This window comes from Dendronephthya gigantea, unplaced genomic scaffold, assembly GCF_004324835.1.
Source record: "Dendronephthya gigantea isolate DGI-Jeju-01 unplaced genomic scaffold, DenGig_1.0 000058F, whole genome shotgun sequence".
Taxonomy (NCBI): domain Eukaryota; kingdom Metazoa; phylum Cnidaria; class Anthozoa; order Malacalcyonacea; family Nephtheidae; genus Dendronephthya; species Dendronephthya gigantea.
Genome location: NW_021163068.1, coordinates 899677 through 923661, shown reverse-complemented (window position 1 = coordinate 923661; position 23985 = coordinate 899677). Strand labels below are relative to the sequence as shown.

Genomic DNA, 23985 nt, shown 5'->3' with positions numbered 1-23985 from the left:
ATGTTATACCTCAACACTTTATAATATGTGTGAAGACGTCTTGCTTAGATTATCGTAGCCACGAGACACATATTGTGTCCCATGTCAGAAATATAAATGTCTCAAATAGATGATGTGGATTGATATTTTGTTATTTCGGTGAGTATAAACTACCCTGTGCGTACGTGTCGATATGGACATCTGCGTGGGTAAAAAAACTGATACCTTTGAAATTCAAACTAGCCGCCTAGCGGCTGTAATGTGACAGAAGTTGCCCAAAGTTGCCTTTGATTATAAACGAGTTGTTCCTTTTCACCGCTACTTGATAATATCTTAAACTCTTCCCACTGTTTATTTCATCTTATTTGATTCCACATTTCATATTGTGCTTCCGAAACATCTTTTTGAAAAAATAGTTTGCAAAATGACAATTAAGTTGCTGACGTTTTTCACTAAAGCAGAAGCGTTTCGTCTTAGCCAATCAGCAAGTTTCTAATTACCAGTCTCTACTCGCTCAAATTTTGCGCGTGCGCACAAGTACCATGACCATTGAACGTTCATGGTCCATGACATGGAATTTGGGCAACTTTGGATTCCGCTATGTTCTGTCACAATACCCGGGTGTAATTAATGCCGCAACGGAATTAGTACCCTCGCAAAGCGTTCCGCGCCAGCTCGGAGATAAATTCAAAAAATTCAAAGCAGGTGTTAAAGTTTTACGATTGAAATACCATTTTACCAAAAAAAATAAAAAATGAACCGATAACTTGTACCTGTTGGACTACATTCAACTCCCGCATCTTCTCGGTGTCCACAATTATGAAGACCCCAACCTCCATGAGAGCAACTTGCTATAGTCCGTTCTGTTCCTTTGCAATCAACATCATCCAACCATATTTGTCCAGAACCAGAAGGAACAAGCCCACCATAAAATGGTCTGGCACCATCTTTATAACCAAGTTGACGACATACAACCTGAGCATCTCTTGAATCCCATCTATCACGACAAATTGTCCCCCATTGCCCACGATATAATACTTCAACACGACCAATACCATTTGAACTTGATGGTCCTTGCAACCTTACCAATACAGCCTCTGCAAGATAATAAGAGATTGTCACACCCAGAGAAATAGCTAGAGGATGGTATAGGCCTCTCTCAACAGTAATATGTCTACGGATAATATTATTTCCCCTCTAATAATGGAGTATAAACTTTGAAATATAATTTTTTAAAGTTAGAATTAGTATTCGTAATTGCATATAGGAAATGTTTGAGCAAAATGAATCAGGCACTACTGTTTCATTTCGATGAAGCAACATGGCCAGAAAATTCTGCAATAAATAGCATTCCACTTGCATAGGGTGACACCCTAACTTAAGTTGCTTTACCCATCATGGCGGATGGACACAGTTTTCATAGCTCCGAGTCGATAAATAAAAATCTCATTGACACCTTTGATTTCCTCAAAATAAACAAGTATATAACATCGGATAGTATTTCTTACGTTGGTAAGCGAATTAAATGGCAGGATAGCTACGAATCCTTACAAGATTTTGTGGCGAATGCCCTCGGTCAACAAGGCAAGTGGCGGCGGTCAGGAGGCGTTTCAAAGTGTTTTGATGCCCACAATACAGATCTATCTATGACATGGTATCCCGGAAAGTTAAGGCAAGTGAAATGCCTTAACTTTCAAAGGAACAGTTGGAAAAAAAGCAAAAGCCTGTTTGATCGACCTATTGACGCCAGCCATAGATGTGCCGGAAAATGCTTTCAAAAGTATTGACCATCATGATAACAACTGCGAATATTTGGAAAGTATAATGTTGGAGATTGAGATTCTGAATAGCAAGGTCGACTCAATGCAGGCCCTAAACGATTCCCGTGGTGATCCCCCAGCAATCGTAGTATCTAAACTGTCTAAAGAAGTAGCTTGCCTACCTATTGATCTTGAGGGAGAAAAGGCAAAGAACAGTGCTTTAGAGCATGAGGTAAACCGTCTCAAAGATGAGATTTTGTTAATTAAATCATATCTAAAGGGAACAGCGAACATAGAGAACAATACAGATTAAGTCCTCCCGGATTAGCCTCAGTTAATAGCAAACGTAACCTATCCAATGGTCTGGGTCACGAATCGGTGCTTGAATATCAAAACCATAACCGTATAACGAAGGGCTTAATAGCTGCTAATGATTCTGTCATCATTGTTACTGATGACGAACAAAATGATCCAACTGCTGGTCATCTCCCTAATGCAAGTAAAATCCACCACTGCCTTAGTCCAAATTTTGATCAACTAAATGCAAATCAACTAAATGCAAATGATTCACTAAGACAACAGGTTTATCATTACCGTGCTAAACAACACAAAGCATTCCTTCAAAAACACGACTGTGAAAGCGAATTGCGCAAGATGCCTTTCCCTGCAAGACCTAGGCGTTGCGGCTCTATACCTGGAATTCAAGACTCAAATCACCCCTCTATAACTGATCGACACCTAGTCAGAAAGATCCAACTAAAAGATCCAACTGCTGGTCATCTCCCAAATGCAAGTAAAAGCCACCGGTGTCTTAGTCCAAATCTAGATCAACTAAATGCAAATCAACAAAATGCAAATGATTAATTAAGTCAACAGGTTCATCATTACCGTGCTAAACAACACAAAGCATTCCTTCAAAAGCAAGACTGCGAAAGCGAATTGCGCAAGAAGCCTTTCCCTGCAAGACCCAGGCATTGCGGCTATATACCTGGAATTCAAGACTCAAATCACCCCTTTTTAACCGATCGACATCTAGTCAGAAATCGTGATCAAAATTTTTTATTAAAAGCGTCCAGGAGAAACCGTCGTCCAAGGAGAAATCACCGTCCAAGGCCGCCTCGGAATCCAACAAGAGTGCCAGTCCTGGCAGCCGCCAACTTATATTAAGCCCCAGATAAAGTTCAACTCGAGTTTTCAAAAAGACTCCATATAGAACAAATGAAGTCGTGGGAGGAATACCTCCACTATGTTCATCGAGTAACACGGAACAATATCAGCCAGCAGAGATGAGAATACCTACTAGGATTACTTACAGAAAAAACAAACGGCGGGAGTGCATCAGGGTTCCCAATTTTAGATTATTAATCCCATTGAAGACCCCTGTAACGATCCCACGCTTTCCAAAAATTTGGTTTAGTAATGTTAGGTCGATGGTCAACAAGTTAGACGAAGTTTCTGCATCAATTTCTATCGAACTGTGTGACGTTGCCGTAATTACTGAAACATGGTTAAATCCACAAATAACTAACGAGTCTATTCGTATACCTGGTTATGTATCGTGCCGACGGGATAGAATGAATAACCAGCGCGGTGGTGGTCTTTGTTCCTATTTTAACTCAAACCTTAATTTTACTGAATTAACTGACCTAGGCGATCCAGAAATTGAGAGTCAATGGTTTTTAATCAAAATGGATCGATTACCACGAGGAATAAACTCCATTATCCTGGGAGCAGTTTATCACCCTCCCCACGTGCTTCGAACGCATATCTTCAAATGTTTAGATTCCTCACTGGCCAGCTATCCTAATTCCGCTGTCTTGGTTCTCGGAGATTTTAACCAATTTAAGCCAGGAAATCTGTGCAATTCCTTTAGATTGAAAACTCTGGTCACTAAGCCTACCAGGGGAAGTAATGTCCTTGATCAAGCATTCTCAACTCTATCGGCTTACTACGATGCTACCATCCTGCCACCTATTGGCCAATCTGATCATTCCAGTATATTACTTCAACCCACTTCACCACATGCTCCAAGCTTACCCACCACACGACTCCTAATGCGTGATTATCGTGTTTCCAACAAACGAAATTTTATATCCTGCCTGAACTCGGTTAATTGGACACCGCTCATTAGGCGAAATTCATGTGACGATCAACTGGATTTGTTCCAGTCCGTGGTTCATGGTGCTTTGAATTCATGTATTCCCATGCGTACTGTTAAACTCCATCCCAATGATAAACCATGGATTACTCCTGCTATTGAAGAATCCATTAACAAACGTCAACAAGCTTGGTTGAATAATGACCTTCCCAAATTTAATGTTTATCGCAATAAAGTGATAAAACTCTGTAAAAGTGCACGTCGAAAATTCTATTATGACAAAATCAATCACATGCACGAGAGCAATCCAAAAAAGTGGTGGGACGGTATTAAACCGTTGTCAGGAATGTCCAACCCCCCTCCGTTCTATTGTCTAGCTATAAACGGCACCGTCTTGAGAGACCTTGAGCTTGCCACCGTCATTAATGAATCCTTTTGCAGTATTGCTGCTGATATACCGCATTTAAATTTTACTCTAGTACCCGTTTCCAATGTTCCTGATAGATACGTCATTACGCGTGATGCTGTTGAACTTGCCTTTGCAGGTGTTAACGATCGTAAGTCTGTAGGACCTGATGAGATCCCCAATTGGATCCTGAAAACATGTGCCGCAAATATTAGCTACCCTGTATGCTCCATGTTTAACTCTTCGATTAGAGAAGGTCGTGTACCTGATCTGTGGAAATGCGCGGATGTTCTCCCTTTAAGCAAGATCCCTACACCGAAATCTATTGATACGGACCTTAGACCTATATCCCTCACCGCAGTACTGAGCAAGATTCTTGAGTCTTTTGTTTTCAACTGGCTTGCAGCTATTGTTATGCCATTCATTGATCCCCTCCAGTTTGGCTGTGTGAAAAAGTCTTCAACGACTCACGCCCTCGTGCACCTAATCCACCATTGGCTTTCGGCCCTGGAAACACCTAATACCATTATTCGATCCTGCTTTATTGATTTTTCTAAAGCGTTTGATCGAATTGATCATAACATTCTGATGAGCAAGTTACAACCTCTCAATGTTCCACCCGTGTTAATAAATTGGTGTTCAAGTTTTCTTCAAGGTAGACAACAGCGCGTCAAATTAAAATCTTGCAAATCTGATTGGAAAGAAATCAATGCTGGAGTTCCGCAAGGTACAAAATTGGGCTCATTGTTCTTTCTTATGATGGTCAATGATCTATCCAGTGAACTACCACTGTACAAGTACGTTGATGATTGTGCTATCTCTGAAGTTGTTAGAGTATCTGAACCGGATTTTCCAAAATTACAGCAAGAACTCGACAAGGTGACACAGTGGTCGAATGTGAACAACATGAAATTAAACGTTAAAAAAACTAAAGATTTTACCGTGTCCTTCTTGATCAATGAGCCCCCGGCACAACCCTTGCTTGTCAAAAACCTACCCCTGGAGGCTGTGAACTCTATCAAACTTCTGGGAGTAAATTTAACCTCCGATCTCAAGTGGACCACACACATCAAGCACATATCCTCTAAAGCAAGCAAACGCCTGTATGCCTTAAGGCTATTAAGAAGAAATGGAGTCCAACCTAGTGATCTTAAGGCTGTATATTGTAGTTTCATCAGACCTGTCCTGGAATATGCGTGTCCAGTTTGGCATACCTCACTACCGAATTTCCTCACCGTTGAATTGGAACATATTCAGCAACGTGCGTTTAAAATTATTTCTCCCCATTTGTCCGAAAGCCTTAAAGATCTGAATTTACCTACTTTAGAAGCGAGAAGGGAACGGTTATGCAGAACCTTTTATAAAAATAATTATAATGACCCTTCGGGTAAAATTTCTAGTCTATTACCCAAACCTTTAACCCATGAGTACGATCTCAGACATCCTCGATCGATCTCACTTTTTAAATGCCGAACGAAACGCTATAACCATAGCTTTTTGCCGTATTGCATACGTAAATGGAACTCATTTTAATCTTTTAATATTTTAGAACCTAATGTTAGTATATCTTTTTGTAATTATGGTATTATCATGTTAGTAAATGTATTTCTGAGTATTTTATCCCTGTATATAAATATGTAAGTAGTTTTACCTTTCTGATACTTGTAAACTTTTGTTTTTCAGTTCGTTTTTGAACTGCCATTCAAGTATTTTAATAATAATGATCGAATAATAATAATCAATAATAATCGTCAATAATATAGCCTCGTAAGTTTATAATAAACTGTATAATAGCTACGAAGTACTGAAATTCCAAAATATGTTGGTCGGTTATAATTTGCCTCCATACCATCTCAGGGTCCATACTTGATTTATATTCCCTCATTTCCTTGATAAACGCGTGAGTGGGGAGAATATGTCAATATGTCCAGGATTAGAGCTGGCTTCACCCACAGTTAATAGAATATACATGGTTTAGAGACTACATAAAAGTACAATAGAACTCATTAACTATGTCGGGGAACATTTATGCAGAAATTGTTCCTTGTTCATCACGTGTCTATTGTATTTTGAACAAATAAACCAATGGTAAGGTCTGAATTAACATGCTGTTCAAATCCAGGTTGAGGAGCTAAGCCAAGGCATTGCTATTGGTTAGTTGGGCAAAAATACAATAGACATGTGACAGATAAGGAACCATTTTTTCCATAAATTAAACCTGGACAATAACATAGATAATGAGTTGTATTGTACTTCCATCTAATCTCCACACCATGTATATTCTAGTAACTGTGGTTCACCCTGGCTTCTCTCAATCAATTTATCGGCCATTACAAAAAGTCACACAAGTGCAAGGACAACTACGTTTGTTTATGGTTGAGTAATTGTAGTTAAGTAAAAACAGGCTTGATAACAATCAAAAGTGATACCAGCTGCGTTTGACGCTTTATGAAAGCGTATCTCTCACACAGGCACGGTTAAAGTTGCTTTCTTATAATTATTATCCTGAATTTTCACCATTTTCGGTAATTACTTTCAGTGACCCCGCTTGAAGTGTATCATGATACCTAATTTTCTTTGTTACATAGCTCAACATATGCCACCATAGCCCTCATAGACAACTCGGACTCGTTGTCTAATTGTAAATAGAGACACGCTTTTGGACCAATCAGCATGCTATATTATAAAGTTCAATGTAAATAAAGCTAGAGCTTTATGAACCAGATGGTCCGGATCAAACGTGGACATTTGCCGATGCATGCCAACAACAAGCAGAAATTGGAGCAGTAAGATACCTAATATGCCCGGAGTATTATACTTTCTTATACAATTTAAATCGTTAAAATATTCTTTCTCGGGGACATACTTGGGGATCTCACTTGTCCTCAAATTTTAAGTGTTTAAAGATCAATAAATTGATGATGTTTTGGACGTGGACAAACATGACTTCTCTATTGTGGGTTACATAGAAAGCAAGATTTACGCCTGTATTTTAAAAGCTCACTCACACTCACACTCAATGAGTGTCCACTCACACTCACATAGTATAATGCTACACTCACACTCCAGCTTTTCAAAGACACCACTCACACTCAAGTGAAACTCAGATTTTGAGTGAAGTGTGAGTGAGAGGCATACGTCCCTTGAGCTACACTTGGTTATACTCAGTTGCAGTTAGTGATTCAAATATGGCGAAAGGTGGTTAAGAAGGTTAGAATTGCTGGATAATGTCTCAAGAAACAACAGAGATAGGCGGAGACCTTATATTTTTTATTATGGGAAATATGACGAGGAGCAGTTCCGTGGCAGATACCGAATAACTAAAGGCTGCTTTCCAGTTCTGCGTTTTTTTCCCGTGCGTAAACGTACGGATAAAAACGCACGGATTTTTCATATCCACAACAGCGTTTTTAGTTGCGTAAAATTCGCGGGAGATTTAAAATTTTTAAAGATGGCGTCCGACGAGGAGTTAGTTTTGTTGTTGTGGCTTCGTAAAAGGAAACGAGGAATAAGCAAATACAAAAAGCGTTTCTGGGTAAAAGATATACTGAAACGTCGAAAAACTCTTGGCGAATATCATCGATTAATTCAAGAAATGCGACTAAATGACCACGAGTCATTTTTTCAGTATTTCAGAATGACCCCGAAACGTTTTGAAGAAACCCTACGTCTCGTTGGCCCATACTTGGTTAAAAATTCGTTGACCCGCGAACCTATATCTCCCGGAGAGCGCTTGGCTGTTACCCTTCGATACTTGGCAACAGGCGACTCGCAGCAAAGCATAGCATTTAGCTTTCGTCTTGGTCATACGACAGTAACAAGAATTGTCGAGGAGACTTCTGAAGCTTTGTGGAAATCGTTAAGAAATTACATGAAAGCACCATCAAATGAAAATGAATGGAAGAAGATTGCATCCGACTTCTGGGAGATATGGAATTTCCCAATGTGCTGTGGTGCAATTGACGGGAAACATGTGGTTATGCAATGTCCTGCCCGTGCTGGTTCTTCGTTTTTCAACTACAAAGGTTTAAAAATAATAGATAACATGCAGGGCCAATTTGAACTCTACAATTATAATTTGTTTCATAAAAATACATGAACTACAAATGATATGGCTAAGTGTTTTTTTCTGTCAAGCCAACTATCTTTTCAAATTGCTATATATGCCCTAATCTTTAATATTTCTATTCATTTATAAATATTAGGTACCCATAGCATAGTGTTGATGGCAGTATGTGATGCCAGATACCTCTTTACCTTGGTGGAAATTGGTAGTTCTGGCCGAAATGCTGATGGGGGCATTTTTGCTGAATCAGAATTTGGAAAAGCTCTTGAAAATAATAATCTAAATTTACCTGTACCTGGTTCCTTACCCAAGAAACCTACGGATCAGTGCCCTTATCTATTTGTCGCTGATGATGCTTTCCCACTAAAGAAATGGATGATGAAGCCGCACCCTGGTAAATTTCTATCAGAGGAGAGAAGATATTTAATTATCGCCTATCTCGTGCACGGCGTGTCATCGAGAATACATTTGGCATTGCTGCAGCTAGGTGGAGAGTGCTGAGGAGACCAATTCAGGCATCAACTAGAAAAGTTGCCAGTATAACCAAAGCTACTGTTGTTCTGCATAATTACCTGATGATTGAGGAATTTGGCATTCCAAATCAATCTAAGAGATACTGCCCAGCCGGATTCATTGACATTGAAGACAGGTATATATTAGATTATCTATCTATCACAGGCAAATAGCAAATATATTATACACATGTCTTGCAAGTGCTTAAGATTGAAATATCATAAAATTGTGTATAGATATGGAAGAAACAGGCCCGGAGATTGGAGGACTTTGACACAAAACGACACTGGCCTGTTACCAATTCAAAAGCAGGGTAGTAATAACTATGCACGTAATGCCAAGGCTGTTCAAGATTTGCTCACACATTATTTCATATCAGCTGAAGGAGAAGTGCCATGGCAATATGCTCATGTGCAAAATCTTGGTCAACATGAGGAATAAGAAAAATATAATTTTAATTGTGTGAATCAATAAATAACAAATTTCATTAATGTAAAGAATTAATGTTTATATCAACTGTATAATAACAAAATTGTAAACAATTAACAAAAACACAAAGAATATGTTAAAAACAGATTATTAATTATGTTAAATATATGTGTTTGCTAACAGTACATGCTTGGTTCATACTTATTCATCTTCTTGCCATGATGGGGTTATTAAGACAGGATTGTTATTGTGAGATTGAGTAATCATTGAAGCCTGTGGGATCTGAGCTTGGCACAAGACCTTTTGAATTTCACTCATTGCAACTGCTTTGGCCTCAGGATCCAATAATTGAAGTTGAGCGGATACACTCTTACCAAAGGCATCTTCTGCACTAATTGGTGTTGTGATAACTGATTCTTTTGGATTTTTCGTACCAGATAGATATTCCAAAATTTTAACATCTATGGCTCTATCCACATGCTGTTGAGACATTGATGCATATGATCGTTTTCTAGTGGGCTTTTGAACAGTAGTATCTTCCACAACCATGTTGCTGGGTTTTTTGGATTGAGTAGAACCAGACAAATCTGTATTCTGAGATTCAACTTCCAACTGTTTTTCACATCCAAGTTGTGATGAATCTTCATTTGTCTTGTTTTGATTTAATGTGTCATTGATCTGTACAATTGGTAGTTGGAAATTACTCTCTGCATTCTTAGCTCTTATATTTACATAAGGTTTGAGAAAAGACATGGCATTGAGATAAGGATATTGAGGTGCTTCATCTACCCCCGAACCACTTTTCTTTGCAGTACCACTTAGTGCACGAACATAATTATCACGAATATTCTTCCATATTCTATCTTTATATTCGGATACTACAGATTTAATAAAGTAAAAGCTGGTCAGCTGTTATATTGAACCAAAATGCTCTGCTTAATATTGAATTGGCACATATATATATATATATATATTAATATATATATATATATATATATATATATATATATATATTGCATGCATTTATAATTACAGTTGAGGACCTTTCCCCTAGAATTTCCTGAGACCTGGTTTTTCATGGGTGTCCCTTGGGATATCCCATGCAACTTTTGGAAACTGCACCCCTTGAAATACATATAGTAAGTTGAATAAGTTTACCCCTTCCTTGGACTTTCCAAACCATTTAAGAGATATGTGAGCAATTATTGGCAACCCTTGGAAATATTTTTTACCCTTGCACCTGGAATTTCCAAGTGAAAATACATGATACCTGTTTACATGATACGGATACAAATACATATACATGATACGGATTAAAAATGCATGTGATTTATATAAATAGAGAATATTCTCATTACTGAGTGCAATTTTAAAAGCTTGCCTTGATTCTGGACTGTCAAGCAATATTTCAGGCAAAACATGATGCAATTTTTATATTGCATTAATACACTGACTAATGTACTTTGCACTCCACAGTAAATCATATAACAACAACAAAGCTCCCTAACATAAAAAAGACAGATTTTAATACCTGTGTAGCTGGTGTCGCTGTCTTTATTTACACATTCTGCGACCTCTTGCCAAGCATTTTCCTTAATGGTTTTGTTTTTGTAGTTATTATCCTTGGTATTCCATAATGCAGGATACTTTTGTACTTCTGAAATAAGTTTTTCTTCCACATTAGAATATTTTCCCATCTCGAACAGTTCAAAAGTCTGGAAACTTTCCAATTTTTAATATTATATTTAGCTATTTCTATATTTTATAAACTGAAAAAACACCGTTCACGTGATCTGACAATCACTTTCCATTGGATAACTGGCTTGCGTGTCTGGAACATTCGCGTAAAAGTTGAACACCGATCAACTCACGCGTTTACGCTTGCGGAGACCACGTACGTAAAACGTGCGTGCACGCACGTAGAAAAACGCAGAACTGGAAAGCAGCCTTTAAGGCCGGATTTCGAGAGTTACTGGAGATAATTAGGCCAGAAATATCTGCACATAACGACCGAGGGAAACCTATTCCCGCAGATATCCAACTTTTGTTGACGCTCAGGTTTTACGCTACGGGAACATTCCAGCTAGCATGCGGAGATTTGTGCGAAATTTCGCAGCCATCAGCAAGTCGAATTATAAAGCGAGTATCCGACGCAATCGCACGCTTAAAAAACAATTACATAACTTTTCCTGAAGGTGATATGCTGGATCAACTTAAACTAGATTTCTGGAGAATTTGTGCATTTAATTTGTTGTGAGTGCAATTGACTGTACACACATAAAAATACCATGTCCGGGGGGTGAAAATGCTGAACTATTTAGAAATCGAAAAGGATACTTCTCAATAAATGTTCAAGCGGTTTGCAGGCCAAATTTAGAAATTTTAAACATTGTCGCTCGTTGGCCCGGTAGCGTACACGATGCTGGAATATTCGACAATAGTCGCATATGTGCACAGTTTGAATGTGGTGATATCCCAGGTATATTGCTTGGTGATAGCGGTTATCCATGCCGCCAATATCTAATGACACCAGTAAATGATCCGCAGACCCGACCGGAACGCAGGTATAATGGGGCTCAAATACGTACACGAAACACAGTGGAAAGGATGTTTGGGACATGGAAAAGGATGTTTCCATGTCTTTCGACGACACTTCGCACAAAACTGCAAACGTCCCTAACTATAATTGTCGCTACAGCTGTGTTGTATAACTTCGTAAGAAGCCGAAATGATCCCATAGATGAACCAGATCATATTCCGGCTGATGAGGAAGCATTAGATGATATGCATGCTGATGAAAGACGTTTGGGAAATGCGGTTCGGCGATCCCTGATAATGCAACATTTTACGTAAATTATACATATCTTATTCATATTGACGACACCATTAATATACATGTATACTAATTAAACTATTAAATACAATATACATCATTGATCTTTTGTTCTCTAATTACACAACTTCATAATGGCCAGAACAAGCAATATATAATATGCTCGTACAACCATTTCCTATTTTTAAGGCTTTTTTGTCGTTAATTTTGCTTCCTAGCCTGTGTTTTTTGTTTCTCTTGCTGCTCTTGTGCGGATTTAATTGAATTAGTCATCGATTCCCAATATTGCAGTTCAGCGTCTAGCACTTCCATTTTCCTTGTGTGTTCATTTATTATGTTTTGTTTTTTTAACACCAAGATCTCCATCTCTGCTTCATGCTGCTTGCTTTGCATGTCCAAACAACGTGCTTGGGCAGCGTATATTTGAGGTTTTCTTGTGAATGATGGTGTTAGGGCAGCGTCAACGACAGATGGCGGCATTTCTTTTTCGTTCGGTGCAGTGACTTCCCCTGAAGTAGTCGTCTCTAAATCAATTTCATTTTCATCGCGATCGAATGCTATACATTAAACATCCAATAAAGTCAATTACATGTTATGTACAAATTTGAAAGTAGTTGGAAATTAATTGAAGACATATACCATGGTATAACACCTACATGCATAGCGATTTTGCATTGTCTCACCTACTTCAAAATTATCATCATCAAATACATTACTTAAGCTGTTGATTTGGGCCGGAATTATAGAAGCAACAGCCGCAGCTTCATCGTCTTGTTTCGATGATGATGGATCGCCACCAGTTAACTTAACCTCTCTCTTCTCTCTCGCCAGTTGTTTTTTCGCACGAGCCTTGACGTTTTCCCAACACTTTTTTAACTGCTTTGCATCCCTCTTCGTCACACGTGACTGGGAATTGAATTGTTCGGATGCAGCCTCCCACGTTTTATTTTTCTTGTGTATGGTTTTGTAATCATTCTTTTTATTTTCTAGACGATCTTTGTGCTTTCGCACTAATTCAGTTAACAGCGACCTTTCCAATTGCGAAAAATATTGTCTACCTTCAGCCATCTTAATCAGTAACGTCGTACGAACGCATTGACAAGACTAACAACAGTCTTACAAGTCTATATACCTTCCATCATTCATTAATATTCAACATCAAAGCCAAACTCCAGCAAGTCACACTCGAGTGACGTCTTTGAATTCAAATCTGCCTAATATTTTCAAGGGTGAGTGACCCCTCATTGAGCGGACACTCACACTCTCACTCCACTCTCACTCATACTTCAGTTCCACTTGAGTGCATCTCCCTTGAGTCCCACTCAAGTGTCAGTGTGAGTGAGCTTTTAGAATACAGGCGTTAATAATTTTCCTACTCATTTCTTATACGGGACGCAATATTAGATTTTTGAGTTAGCGCTAAATCACGCATGCTCAGCATCCATAATGGGCTGTATTTCTGGCCATGAGTTTTAGTTTAGGTTAAGATATATTAACGGTGTATTAATTTCTATAGTTAATGGACCATTCCCCGGTTAAACTAAATTCCGAACTAGGAAAATTCGTCGGTTCTAAGGTATACAGCTGGAGAGAGCATCTCAAAGTTTGTAAAATCGGGAAAATATCGCCGTGTTAAGTTGGCAATTTTTATATAATTACATATTACGCTCAAAAAAGTGTTCTAAATTGTTAAAAATGATAACGTTCTTCAAGCCTAATGCTAATTTATTTCGCTGGCTGATATTTTTCACACCTTACAATATTTCGCCACCAAACTTTCCTTTTTACTAACTTTGGGATGCTCTTTTCGCCGTACTGATGAGAATCCCTATAGTTCTAAACACAATTTATTAAGATAATGGTACATTGTATAAAACGAGAATTGAGAATTGTAATCTATAAAAATACCTTTTGTAGCACATTGTACTCCGACGTCTTGATAGTGACGACAATGATTGTTTCCCCAACCACTATGAGGACAACTTGTTAAATTTTGTTCTTCGCCAGTACAAGAGACGCGAGATAACCATACTGGTCCAGAACCAGAAAAAACACGATGCCTACGAATTGTCGTAACGTACGTATGATCTAGATCATAACCAAGTTGACGACATACGACTTTGGCATCTCTCATATCCCATCCATAATCACAGATTATCCCCCAATAACCATGATAGAATACTTCAACAAGACCAGTACCATTTGCACTTAATGGTCCTTTCAATCTTATTCTTATAGACTCATCTGCAAAATCTTTCAAAGAAATCTACGTCAGCCTGTGTTCATAATCGAGCTAATTAAGTCAACAACATGATTGAAAGCAAGATGCAAAAGGTTTGAATGAATCAATGCACTAGCGTAGCCAGCCTGTCGATTTGTCCCACTATGCTAATATTTCAGTGTTCATTGACTGTGAAAACAATAGATTCCTAAAGGCATGAATAATTGTAATAACTCTAAATTTACATATATAGCGAGACAAATCGTCAGACTGGCTACGCCACTGAATTAATGTAAAGGCTTAAGACCAATAATAGCACAGGAAGCTTTACGACAGCCTCAGGTTGCTTAATTTATGGTGTTCAACAACTATGAGACCGATTACCTTAAAAAATAAATAATTATAATAACTTTATATAATTGTGATAATAAATTTTCCTTGCGGGTCAAAACCATCAAGCTGCATGGCTACGCCCCTGTCCAACAAGTCAAAGATGTTAAAGCATAATTTCTGTTTTTAAGATGCATTGCTGCTTTATTCATTGAATATATAGCTGTATGTTATTTACCGGCTGCGAGGTCCGGATGGAAAAAACTGTGCCCGAGGTCTCGGTTTATTTTTTAACCTTGACTTTATTGACTTTATCAAACACAAAAAGTTGCAACAAATTTAATGAATAAACTTATTAAAATATAAAAACTATGAATTCTGCAAACCATTTTAGAAATTTAATACGTCATCAACTCCTTAAAGAGCATTCTAGTCGGGAAACAGCAAATGAAATGCCGAATATTGTTACCATAGCAACTTAATCACGGCAAATTGATTAAAAAACAACGTATTGAACGGCGAAAAAACTTATTTTTAGCATTTATTTAGCCTTTCCCAGAAAGGTTTTCACACATTTTAGCCGTACGTTGTTTGGTTTTGTCGTTTTGTTCACATTTTTAACCGGTTGTATTTCACAGCGGGCCTGAATTTTGCACCCAACCCGCTGTAAAGTGCATCCGGCCCGCTGTGAAATAGAAACAGTTCTCAGCCAATCAAATTGCTTTATTTACATAATTAAAATAAAGCTATTTATTTCATGCATTAATTCTCTTCAATGATATTTTCATACCAGTTGTGGAACATTCCACTCCAGCGTCTCGGTAATGAGAACAATAATGATCTCCCCAAGGACTGTGGTTACAACTTGTGATGTTTTGTTCTTCCCCATTACAAGCGACGTAAGATAACCATATAATTCCTGAACCTGAAGGAAAAGTGTCCCTTCGAAGTGTTCTGACAGCGTCTTTATAACCAAGTTGACGACATACAACTCTCGCATTTCTTAAATCCCATCCATAATCACAGATTGTCCCCCATTGTCCGTTAAAAAATACTTCAACACGACCAGTACCATTTGTACTCAACGGTCCTTGTAACCGGATGGAAACAGGCATAACTGACAAATCTTAAGATAGTTATATTGACAATACACGATCAGTTAACCTTAATAAACGTTATAGTATTGTTTGTTTGAAATCACACGAGGTTTTACAATTTCCCAATGAAGGTCAATGTTATGAAGTAAATTAAAACTTTTGTTAAGGTTTATGCATGTCTACAAAACGTCAATTAAATAAATTAAATATTATACGATAAGCCAATCAACGAGTTAACCCGCTAGATCTTCAACATCAAAAAGATATCAAAACAGTATACAACATTCTTTTAAGGAATGTTAAAGTAAAAGTCAAAGTCGATTTTCCAATATCTATGCAGTAACAGCTGTCGACTGACTCGGCTCCAAAAGCTTTAAATAATGATTGTTTTCAAAAAATTCATTTAACTGACGTTATTATTGAAATACAAACTTTTCCTTTTCGCCAATAAACATGTTGCTAATTACCAGTTTTCTACTCGTCCGAACTTTGCGCACGCGCAAAATTCTGCGATTCGGCTCTGTCGCACATGCGACATGCCATGTCAACAAATTTCTGTCGACATACCTGGGTATAATAATTCGGCCTACAGAATCAGTACCATGTGATAAAGATTTCCGCGGCTCAGAGATTAAAGGGTGACAGATTTATTATTTGTTTCACAGTGTTGGAAGAACGGCGCGGATGAATTTTTTTTACTTGCGAACTTGGTAAAAGGGGTCGATAAAAGGATGTATTTTTTTCAAAAAAGAACCTAAATTATCTTTATCTTACCTGTGCTAGAACATTCAACTCCGGCGTCGTAAGAATGAGAACAATAATTAATAGCCCCCCAACCATTATGAGAACAACTTCTAATGTTATTTTCCTTTCCATTACAAGCTACGTGGGCTAACCATATCTGTCCAGAACCAGACGGGACCAGGTCTCTATAAAGAGTTCTACTGTGTACATGATCTAAATTATAACCAAGTTGACGACATACAACTCTAGCATCTTGCGTATCCCAACCATAATCACAGATTGTCCCCCAATATCCATGATATAATACTTCAACACGACCAATACCATTTGCACTTAATGGTCCTTGTAACCGCACTTTTACTGGAGAAGTTGAAAAATCTAAAAAGAATTAAGAATTCCGATACGACAAAAGCAGGAGAGAATCTACTTGATTATGGTGTAAATGAATGATAATTTAATTTTTGTACTTTTGTAAAAATTATAATAATAGTTAAGTTTATCGTTAAAATTATAATGACAAATAGTTTATTGATAAAATTACAATGGCAATTAGTTTGTTTATAAAATTATAATGACAAATAGTTTATTGATAAAATTATAATGACAATTAGTTTATTGAAAAAATATAATGACAATTAGTGATTTTCAGCTGTCGGAATTTGAAAATCGATTCAATATTCTTTTGTTCACGTTCACATAGAATTATTGGAGCGTGAGGAAATTCATAATTTCAGAGGTAGGCCTCATTGGTTTCTTCCTTTTTTTCTCATGAACTGAAATATGCAACATTCAGCCAGTGTTTTGCGCTATAGTTTTTAAGCATTTATGAGAATTCCCAAAGGTGCTACCAGCTTTGTGATCGTAGCTTTTATCAAATGGTTAAAGTAAAAATACTCGCCGAAACGTTTTTAAACATGCCACGTTGGCTAATGGACTAGTCACACTTAGAGGCTGTTTAAATGAGCCCGGTTACCCGAGATTCAACGAAGCGTGAGAGGACTTTGAGGTATTGAAATAAGTCTTTATGACACCAAACAAGCACATGCTATTGTTGTGGTGATTATACGACTGCCAGGATCATGTTATCTGCTCACTTCAATTCCTCAAAATCATCTCACGCTTCGTCGAATCTCGGGTAACCGGGCTCATGTAAACAGCCCCTTAGGCACCTTTCTATTCTTATAACTCGTTTTTAACCCGTCAAGAAGTTTAGTTTACCGGGGGGTAACTACTATCCAACTGGGGTAATGCCCAATCAAGTTTCGCGAATTAATTTCCGGCTATTAAGGCCCACACAGACAGGACGCGAAACGGCAACGCGGCGCGAATTTTCAACGTTTTTTATTTTTCAAAATAAAGTAAAATCTAACCTATCATAATATTATTGTATATTACATAACAATAATACATTTTGACTGCTTTGGCGTCAATAGATTCCAAATTTTGCTTCCAGAATTTAATTTCTATGCTTCTGAAAAATGAAAATTCGCGTCACGTTGCCGCATCGCTTCCGGTCTGTGTCGGCCTTTAATGACAACCAATCATGTAATGATCTTTTTCACACATAATCTTCAGTAAAGCTCTAGTCCAAAAAACGTTTTTCTGAATTTAATTGAAAATAAAGCACACTTGTAAACAGTTCCTCTCATAAGCAAAAGCTATCTTCATAGAATTTTGGAGAACCAAGAAAATTTTTCTGTAAACTATCATTGCTCATTGCTCAATTTTTCCCCAAAATATTGCAAATCACAAGAAATTTGTGGGAAGTTCGAGAATTCCTACGCCTTCCTCTCTTTCAAGCGTTCTTTTCGAAAGTTTCAGTGTCTGTATATTCTGTTTTCAAACTGTTGAAATAACCTTGTCAATGTTACTTCCGTTTAAAATTTTCGGGCAAAGTCCGTATCTACTAAATTACCAAATCTATCGATACCTTCATACCTGTTGCAGAACATTCTACTCCGGCATCTTGAGAATGAGAGCAGGAATTAATCCCCCAACCATTATGATAACAGCTTGCAATATTTTCTTCATCTCCAGTACAATCAAGAGCAACTAGCCAAATATTTCCAGAACCAGAAGGAACCTCGTTCCTCTGAAGAGTTCTTGCAACATCTTGATAACCAAGTTGATGACATGCGACTTTAGCGTCTTTCATATCCCATCCACCGTCGCAGATTGTCCCCCAGTTACCTTTGTGTAATATTTCCACCCGGCCAGCACCATTGCCACTTGATGGCCCTTGTAACCTTAGCGACACTAAAGGCAGGTAAATAGACAATGAATCTCAAACGTTTTCCATGCGAATCTCAACACATTTTGTTTGGCGATGTTTTAAGCAAAATGGGGAGGTTCCTAATTAAAACATGGTGTGAGAATATTGTAGTGGGTGATTTCCATTCACATACTTCGACGTATTTTTGTCTTAAGAAGTATTTAGTGTATGCATTTATTCAGGAAATTTTCCAAAACGGGCGGTGTAGCGGCGAACTCCAGCCCTCCCACCTCCTAATGCGTATTCATCAAAATGAAAATCTCTAAACTCATTAACATAGGCTGAAACCTCGTATCTTAATCTCACTAATGATTTACCTTGGCACTGATTTGGTGCAAATTGAATTAAAAAAATAATTGCGCCAGTTATGAAGGCAAAACTTGTCATCTCGTGTACAGGTAACTGAAACGAAAAATATACTGAGTTACATTATTTGGTTAACGCATGTTCAATGTTGAGAGACTAAATTAAATGTCCACGCGGTGTTTATTCAGTATCCTATTTCGCAACCCTATTTTCTCCTATCCACTTGTGGAAATTGCACACAAAATTCAACCCAGTTCAGGCAAAACAGTCATAAATCTACGAAGTCAACTTTGATATTTGGAATTAATAATATTTATAGCCCACATATAGTCCACAAAATTGTTGTTATAATCCCTTTATTGTTTTCTCGATTTTGATTGGTCGATTTACTTGCAATTAACTGCGTGCAAATAGTAGTCGGAGCATGCGCATTTGCTGAAAACGAGCTCAGCTAGAAATACTAATCTGAGCATGTGCATTCGCTTAAATTTGTAAACTGTAATGGCGACTCGCTTTGCTGAAATTTCGAAAAATGAGTTTTACTTATATCTGAAAAACGAGTTGCACTAATTGCTCGACCTCGTCCAATAATTGATTATTAATTTCTAGGATTACCAATATCCGAAAAAGATACAATTACTTAACTAATAACATGCAACATAAAGTCCCATATTTGAATTAAGTTTATTTATAGAATACCCCCTGGTACATTTTCGAAAAATTTCAAGCTTTCTTTATTTTTTCCGTACCGATGAAGGCTCGATCGTTTATGCGATTATATTTGTTCCTGTTCGCCCAACTGCACTTAGAGTTAACAGATAATGTGATTCACTGATGTGAAATAATGTGAATTGATGTAAATTTCTGATCTGCTTGTTGTCATTCGACATCGACATAAATTTCTGATCTGCTTGTTGTAATTCGACATCGCGGCTTGTAGTGAAAGGTTTGATATCTTAAACTAATAAGGAGAATAGCAGCATCGGGATGAAAATTTTCCTCTTAATATTAGTTCCTGAGATTTGAAGAATAATTAACCTGTTAAGATTACTATTTATGTCGTACGTCAGTCGTGAAGTCATTTTGCTTTATTTTCGTCTTGGTATAATCTTTGCTATGGACTACTTGTATGATAGACCAACTTGTGATCTAGGTAAGAATTCGAAGGGGAAATGTTACCACAGCTAAAATAGCATACTGAGATTAGTGTATGAATGCCAAGTTTTGCTGCAAAACTTCGAGTAGAACGGAAAATATAGCCTTGCGCGAAGTAAACGATTTTTGTATACTTTTGTATCACAAGCAAAACTTTTTAGTTATTAATTACACTCTTCCGGCCATAATACAAAGGTATACAAAATTTGCTAACTTCACTATAGGTTATATCTTCGGTACTTTACAATATTTCGCAGCCACGTTTTACTATAAGTTTAGGAATTCTTTTCTCGGAAATGCCCCGTTTGTCGCCTGAATCAAAATTTGGTCTATTATGCAAGTAGTCCATTGCCGTATATAGCCTCCATGAACACAGACTAAATGTGGTTAAAAGTGCCTTCTCTGCCCACTTTGCTACTTTTTGTAACCAATGTTGATGATTGACACATTTAACACTCACGGAGTATGTTGGGCGATTGTGCCTTTTGTTTCGGTATTTTAAACTTCACACACAAATGTTCACTAGTAATAAAAATTGTCGCTGTATTAAGAGGGTTGAATGTAAATCCAGTCACATTGAGTGCTTTTGTATTCAACGAATTGGAAGGACCCAGCGACACTGCCAGAATTTCTTCTTATCGCACGCGGGTGTTGTTACAGTGTTAAAGCACACCCATTCTGGTGATTCGTAAAATTTCTTTCCAAATATAAAAAGCATACATGTTTGTCAATTAGTTATTTGTCAAAAGCATAGATATTTGTCCAAACAGTCCATAGATGCTTTGCGGTTCGCGAGTAGATCTAGACCCAGTACCCCTGCTCGATTAGGAAATAGCTAATTGCCGATATTGTTCGGATCGGGAAGTTATTATAGTTCCGCTCAACTAAGGCCTGTCTCAGACGTCGAACTTTTCAAGTGCCGAATCGAATGCAAATGAAGTTAAACAAAGACTTTAGCTTATTAAATTAGGTTCAGCACATTAAAAGTTCGACGTCTGAAACGGGCCTAACTCCCACAGGTATAACAACGGACGTTCAAAACATAATTAAAGTACTTTGTGGAAATGTTAGAAGTTGTTTTATCGAAAGTAAAGTTGAACACATTGATTTTGAAACCTCGATCCTCTTCACAAATATTGTTGGCCTTGCCGGGCCAACATAAAGATCCCCAATTACGACAAACAAAGATACCGCCATGGGAATTTGTGACTATTAAAATTTGTGATTCTTATTCAGTTTTAGATATAATTTAACAATAGAATTAATTTAAATCTAAACGATTGACGAACGAACGAAATAAATGACTTCTTTCATTAGTATTAATACCCCGTACACTTTGAAGACGCTACAATAAACCATTTCCTGACTCTCCCGAAACACTGTCACAGACTGAATGTATCGCAACCGTATCATTATATTACATACTTTATTCTTCTGCATCTCTCAGCTTTTCTTCATATAAAATCCAACAAGAAAACTAACGGAAGCGATCGGAGAGCTTCTCAAATATACAACACAGAATCGATTGAGCAGCAATTGACATACAATATTAAAATAAAATAAGCCGCCCGTTCTTACTATGTTTTAGTAGGGCGCGTCTGCTGTTGTTATGATAATTAATAATGCATAAGCATTGTCATGCATTCGACGTACGTCTTTCTAGAAATGAGTAAACACATGATATCACCAATATAAAATATTTGGAAGAAGAGTCTGCTCGTGTTAATATTACTTGCATTAGTCCAACTCTACCAAATCGAAGTGACGTGCCTCCAATTTTTTGAGTAGACATTACGTTAAATTTATTAGGTTTTGTGTTTAAAAGCGTCGATATGTCCGGAAAGTAAGATTAGTTTCCCTTCATCATTTTCCTTTAAGCGAAGGGAAAGTAATAGGTTTTGTTTCCTCATGCTTCCTTCCCTGTTCAGGCTAAAAAGCCAGCACGTTTTGCCGATACAACAGGTTTCTTCTGCCTTATAGATGTAGTTGTAGAGAGTTTAGGAAATACAACTGCAACGTTGTCATCAACAATGCCATTGATCCTTAAAGACGAAAGAAAAGGTAAATTACGTTGCATTTAACCTTGCACATCGCCGTTGTTGACAGGGTTAACAGATCACTGAATAAATTAACCAAATAATATTACCATAATCGTTGTTTTCTTTCTTTCAAACAATGAAATCAATAAGCCGACTATAAACATGTTTGGCTTCTTTTTTTTCAGTAAACCGCAACCCTGGTTGCTGAAACGATGACGCTGGCTTACACCAATACCACGGTGCATCACCACCCAGCAGTTAATGTGTTCTATCTTGCTTAGGGGCTGTTCACATGAGCCCGCGGTTTCAGAGTTTTAACGAAGCGTAAAATGTTCTGTTTCAAAAGGACTTATTTCAATATTTCAAAATCCCATTTTATGCTTCGTTAAATCTCGGTAACCGGGCTCATGTGAAGAACCCCTTAGTGTCCTCGAAGCAAATTTGATGATGGACCATATATATAATAGTTAATAATCTCTCTCTTGATTGAGTCAACTTGAGTATTATGCACTGAATATGTAGTTGTAAACAGTACCTATGTATTAAGGTTAAAAACATTTTGTTTGCTTTTTGAATAAAAGGATAGACTTGCTTTCTACTTTGAACTTAACCACCGTTTAAGTAAGCGAGCTTGATTGAGTTGTAAAACAGGTCATGACTGGCATGATGAGCGAGATGATGGTAAATAAGTATGAGAATATAGCAAACAAATAAAGACTAATATATTACGGACAATGAGACGAATTTTGATCGTGTTGACCAGTCTCGTTCCCAAGGCCTTTGGGACTGTATACGGGGGCTGGGAGCGAGAGGAGAGAAGAGGAAGGCCCTGATTCCGTAAATTGAACAAGCATAATTTATCATAAAATTTATCTAATATTTTCAAATGGCGGCGTTGCGTATAGAACGGATAATATTCTCGTATTACAGCATATTGGAATAGTGCTGTTTGGGAATAATTTCAAGAATATTACTCCAATTAAACATATATTAGAAAAATCATTTAATCAATCAGAAGTCAGAAGCGGCTGGCCTTTTATCCCAACCCAGAATCAAGGTAAAAGGCCCTGGGACTGAGGTACGTTGCATGTTGACACCAATGAAGTCAAATAAGATCGCAAGGCTAGCTCCGCCGGAAGTTTGAAGCCAAAATGGCGGGCACTGAAGCCCGTCTTGTAGGTATGATCCAGTCCTCCAGCGCCGGAATTTTTAGGTAAAATGTAGGCAATATATATGACTGAATATTTAAAACTCGTCTAGATTCAATTAGCCTTTCTCACGATGACGAATATGCCGCCATTTTTGGGGTACTTTTTTAAAAAACCGTGAGCGTAAGACTTGGTACATATTGTTACATATTTTGCACTGTTTTTTGTGACTACCGCATGAGCGGTAGCAACTATGTCAGAGGCTTGCTTGCTTGCTTGCTTTCTTAAATGCTTGTCTTATACCATGACGTCACACAACTGATGTACGTCACACTCGGCAGTTTTCGCCATTTATCGCCAACCTTTTCGGTGTAATCAAATATGCAATTCAAATGCAAATTATTTTATTATCAACACAGCTTTTCTATATGTACGGTGTTTTGCTTACATTTTTGAGCTGTTTGAACTTTGCACGTCTTACTCAAATATAATAATCAATATTTAAACGACACATATGATCTTCTAGTGTGAAAACAGCTACAGTATTTAGCGACACCTGCAGACCGCCGACAGCAGGCGATTGGTTTGT

At 37.6% G+C, this 23985-nt stretch overlaps 2 protein-coding genes and 1 pseudogene across 6 annotated transcripts in view; 1 reads left to right on the top strand and 2 right to left on the bottom strand.

The window, feature by feature from the left end:
- LOC114529957 (deleted in malignant brain tumors 1 protein-like) overlaps positions 1-22482 on the bottom strand; it is a 31144-nt gene extending 8662 nt beyond the window's left edge. For 3 of the 5 annotated variants that reach the window (XM_028551526.1, XM_028551527.1, XM_028551530.1), the window contains exons 1-8: positions 22356-22482; positions 21635-22251; positions 19066-19150; positions 18415-18732; positions 16507-16854; positions 15426-15761; positions 13993-14337; positions 753-1076 (exon numbers count right to left, since the gene is read on the bottom strand). In XM_028551526.1, the coding sequence (XP_028407327.1) occupies positions 753-1076; positions 13993-14337; positions 15426-15761; positions 16507-16854; positions 18415-18732; positions 19066-19150; positions 21635-21649 (1771 nt within the window). In that variant the 5' untranslated portion in view covers positions 21650-22251; positions 22356-22482. Of the gene's footprint in view, positions 1-752; positions 1077-13992; positions 14338-15425; positions 15762-16506; positions 16855-18414; positions 18733-19065; positions 19151-20092; positions 20143-21634; positions 22252-22355 lie in introns of those variants that run through there. The other 2 variants (XM_028551529.1, XM_028551528.1) reach the window with 2 other exon arrangements.
- On the top strand, positions 8617-9312 carry LOC114529960 (annotated as a pseudogene).
- LOC114529959 lies at positions 9429-11183 on the bottom strand. The gene is made up of 2 exons (XM_028551531.1): positions 10783-11183; positions 9429-10129 (listed from the first exon to the last, which is right to left on the bottom strand). The coding sequence occupies exons 1-2, from the start codon at positions 10946-10948 to the stop codon at positions 9453-9455; spliced, it is 843 nt and encodes a 280-aa protein (XP_028407332.1). The 5' UTR covers positions 10949-11183; the 3' UTR covers positions 9429-9452.
- Positions 22483-23985: the final 1503 nt, after the last annotated feature.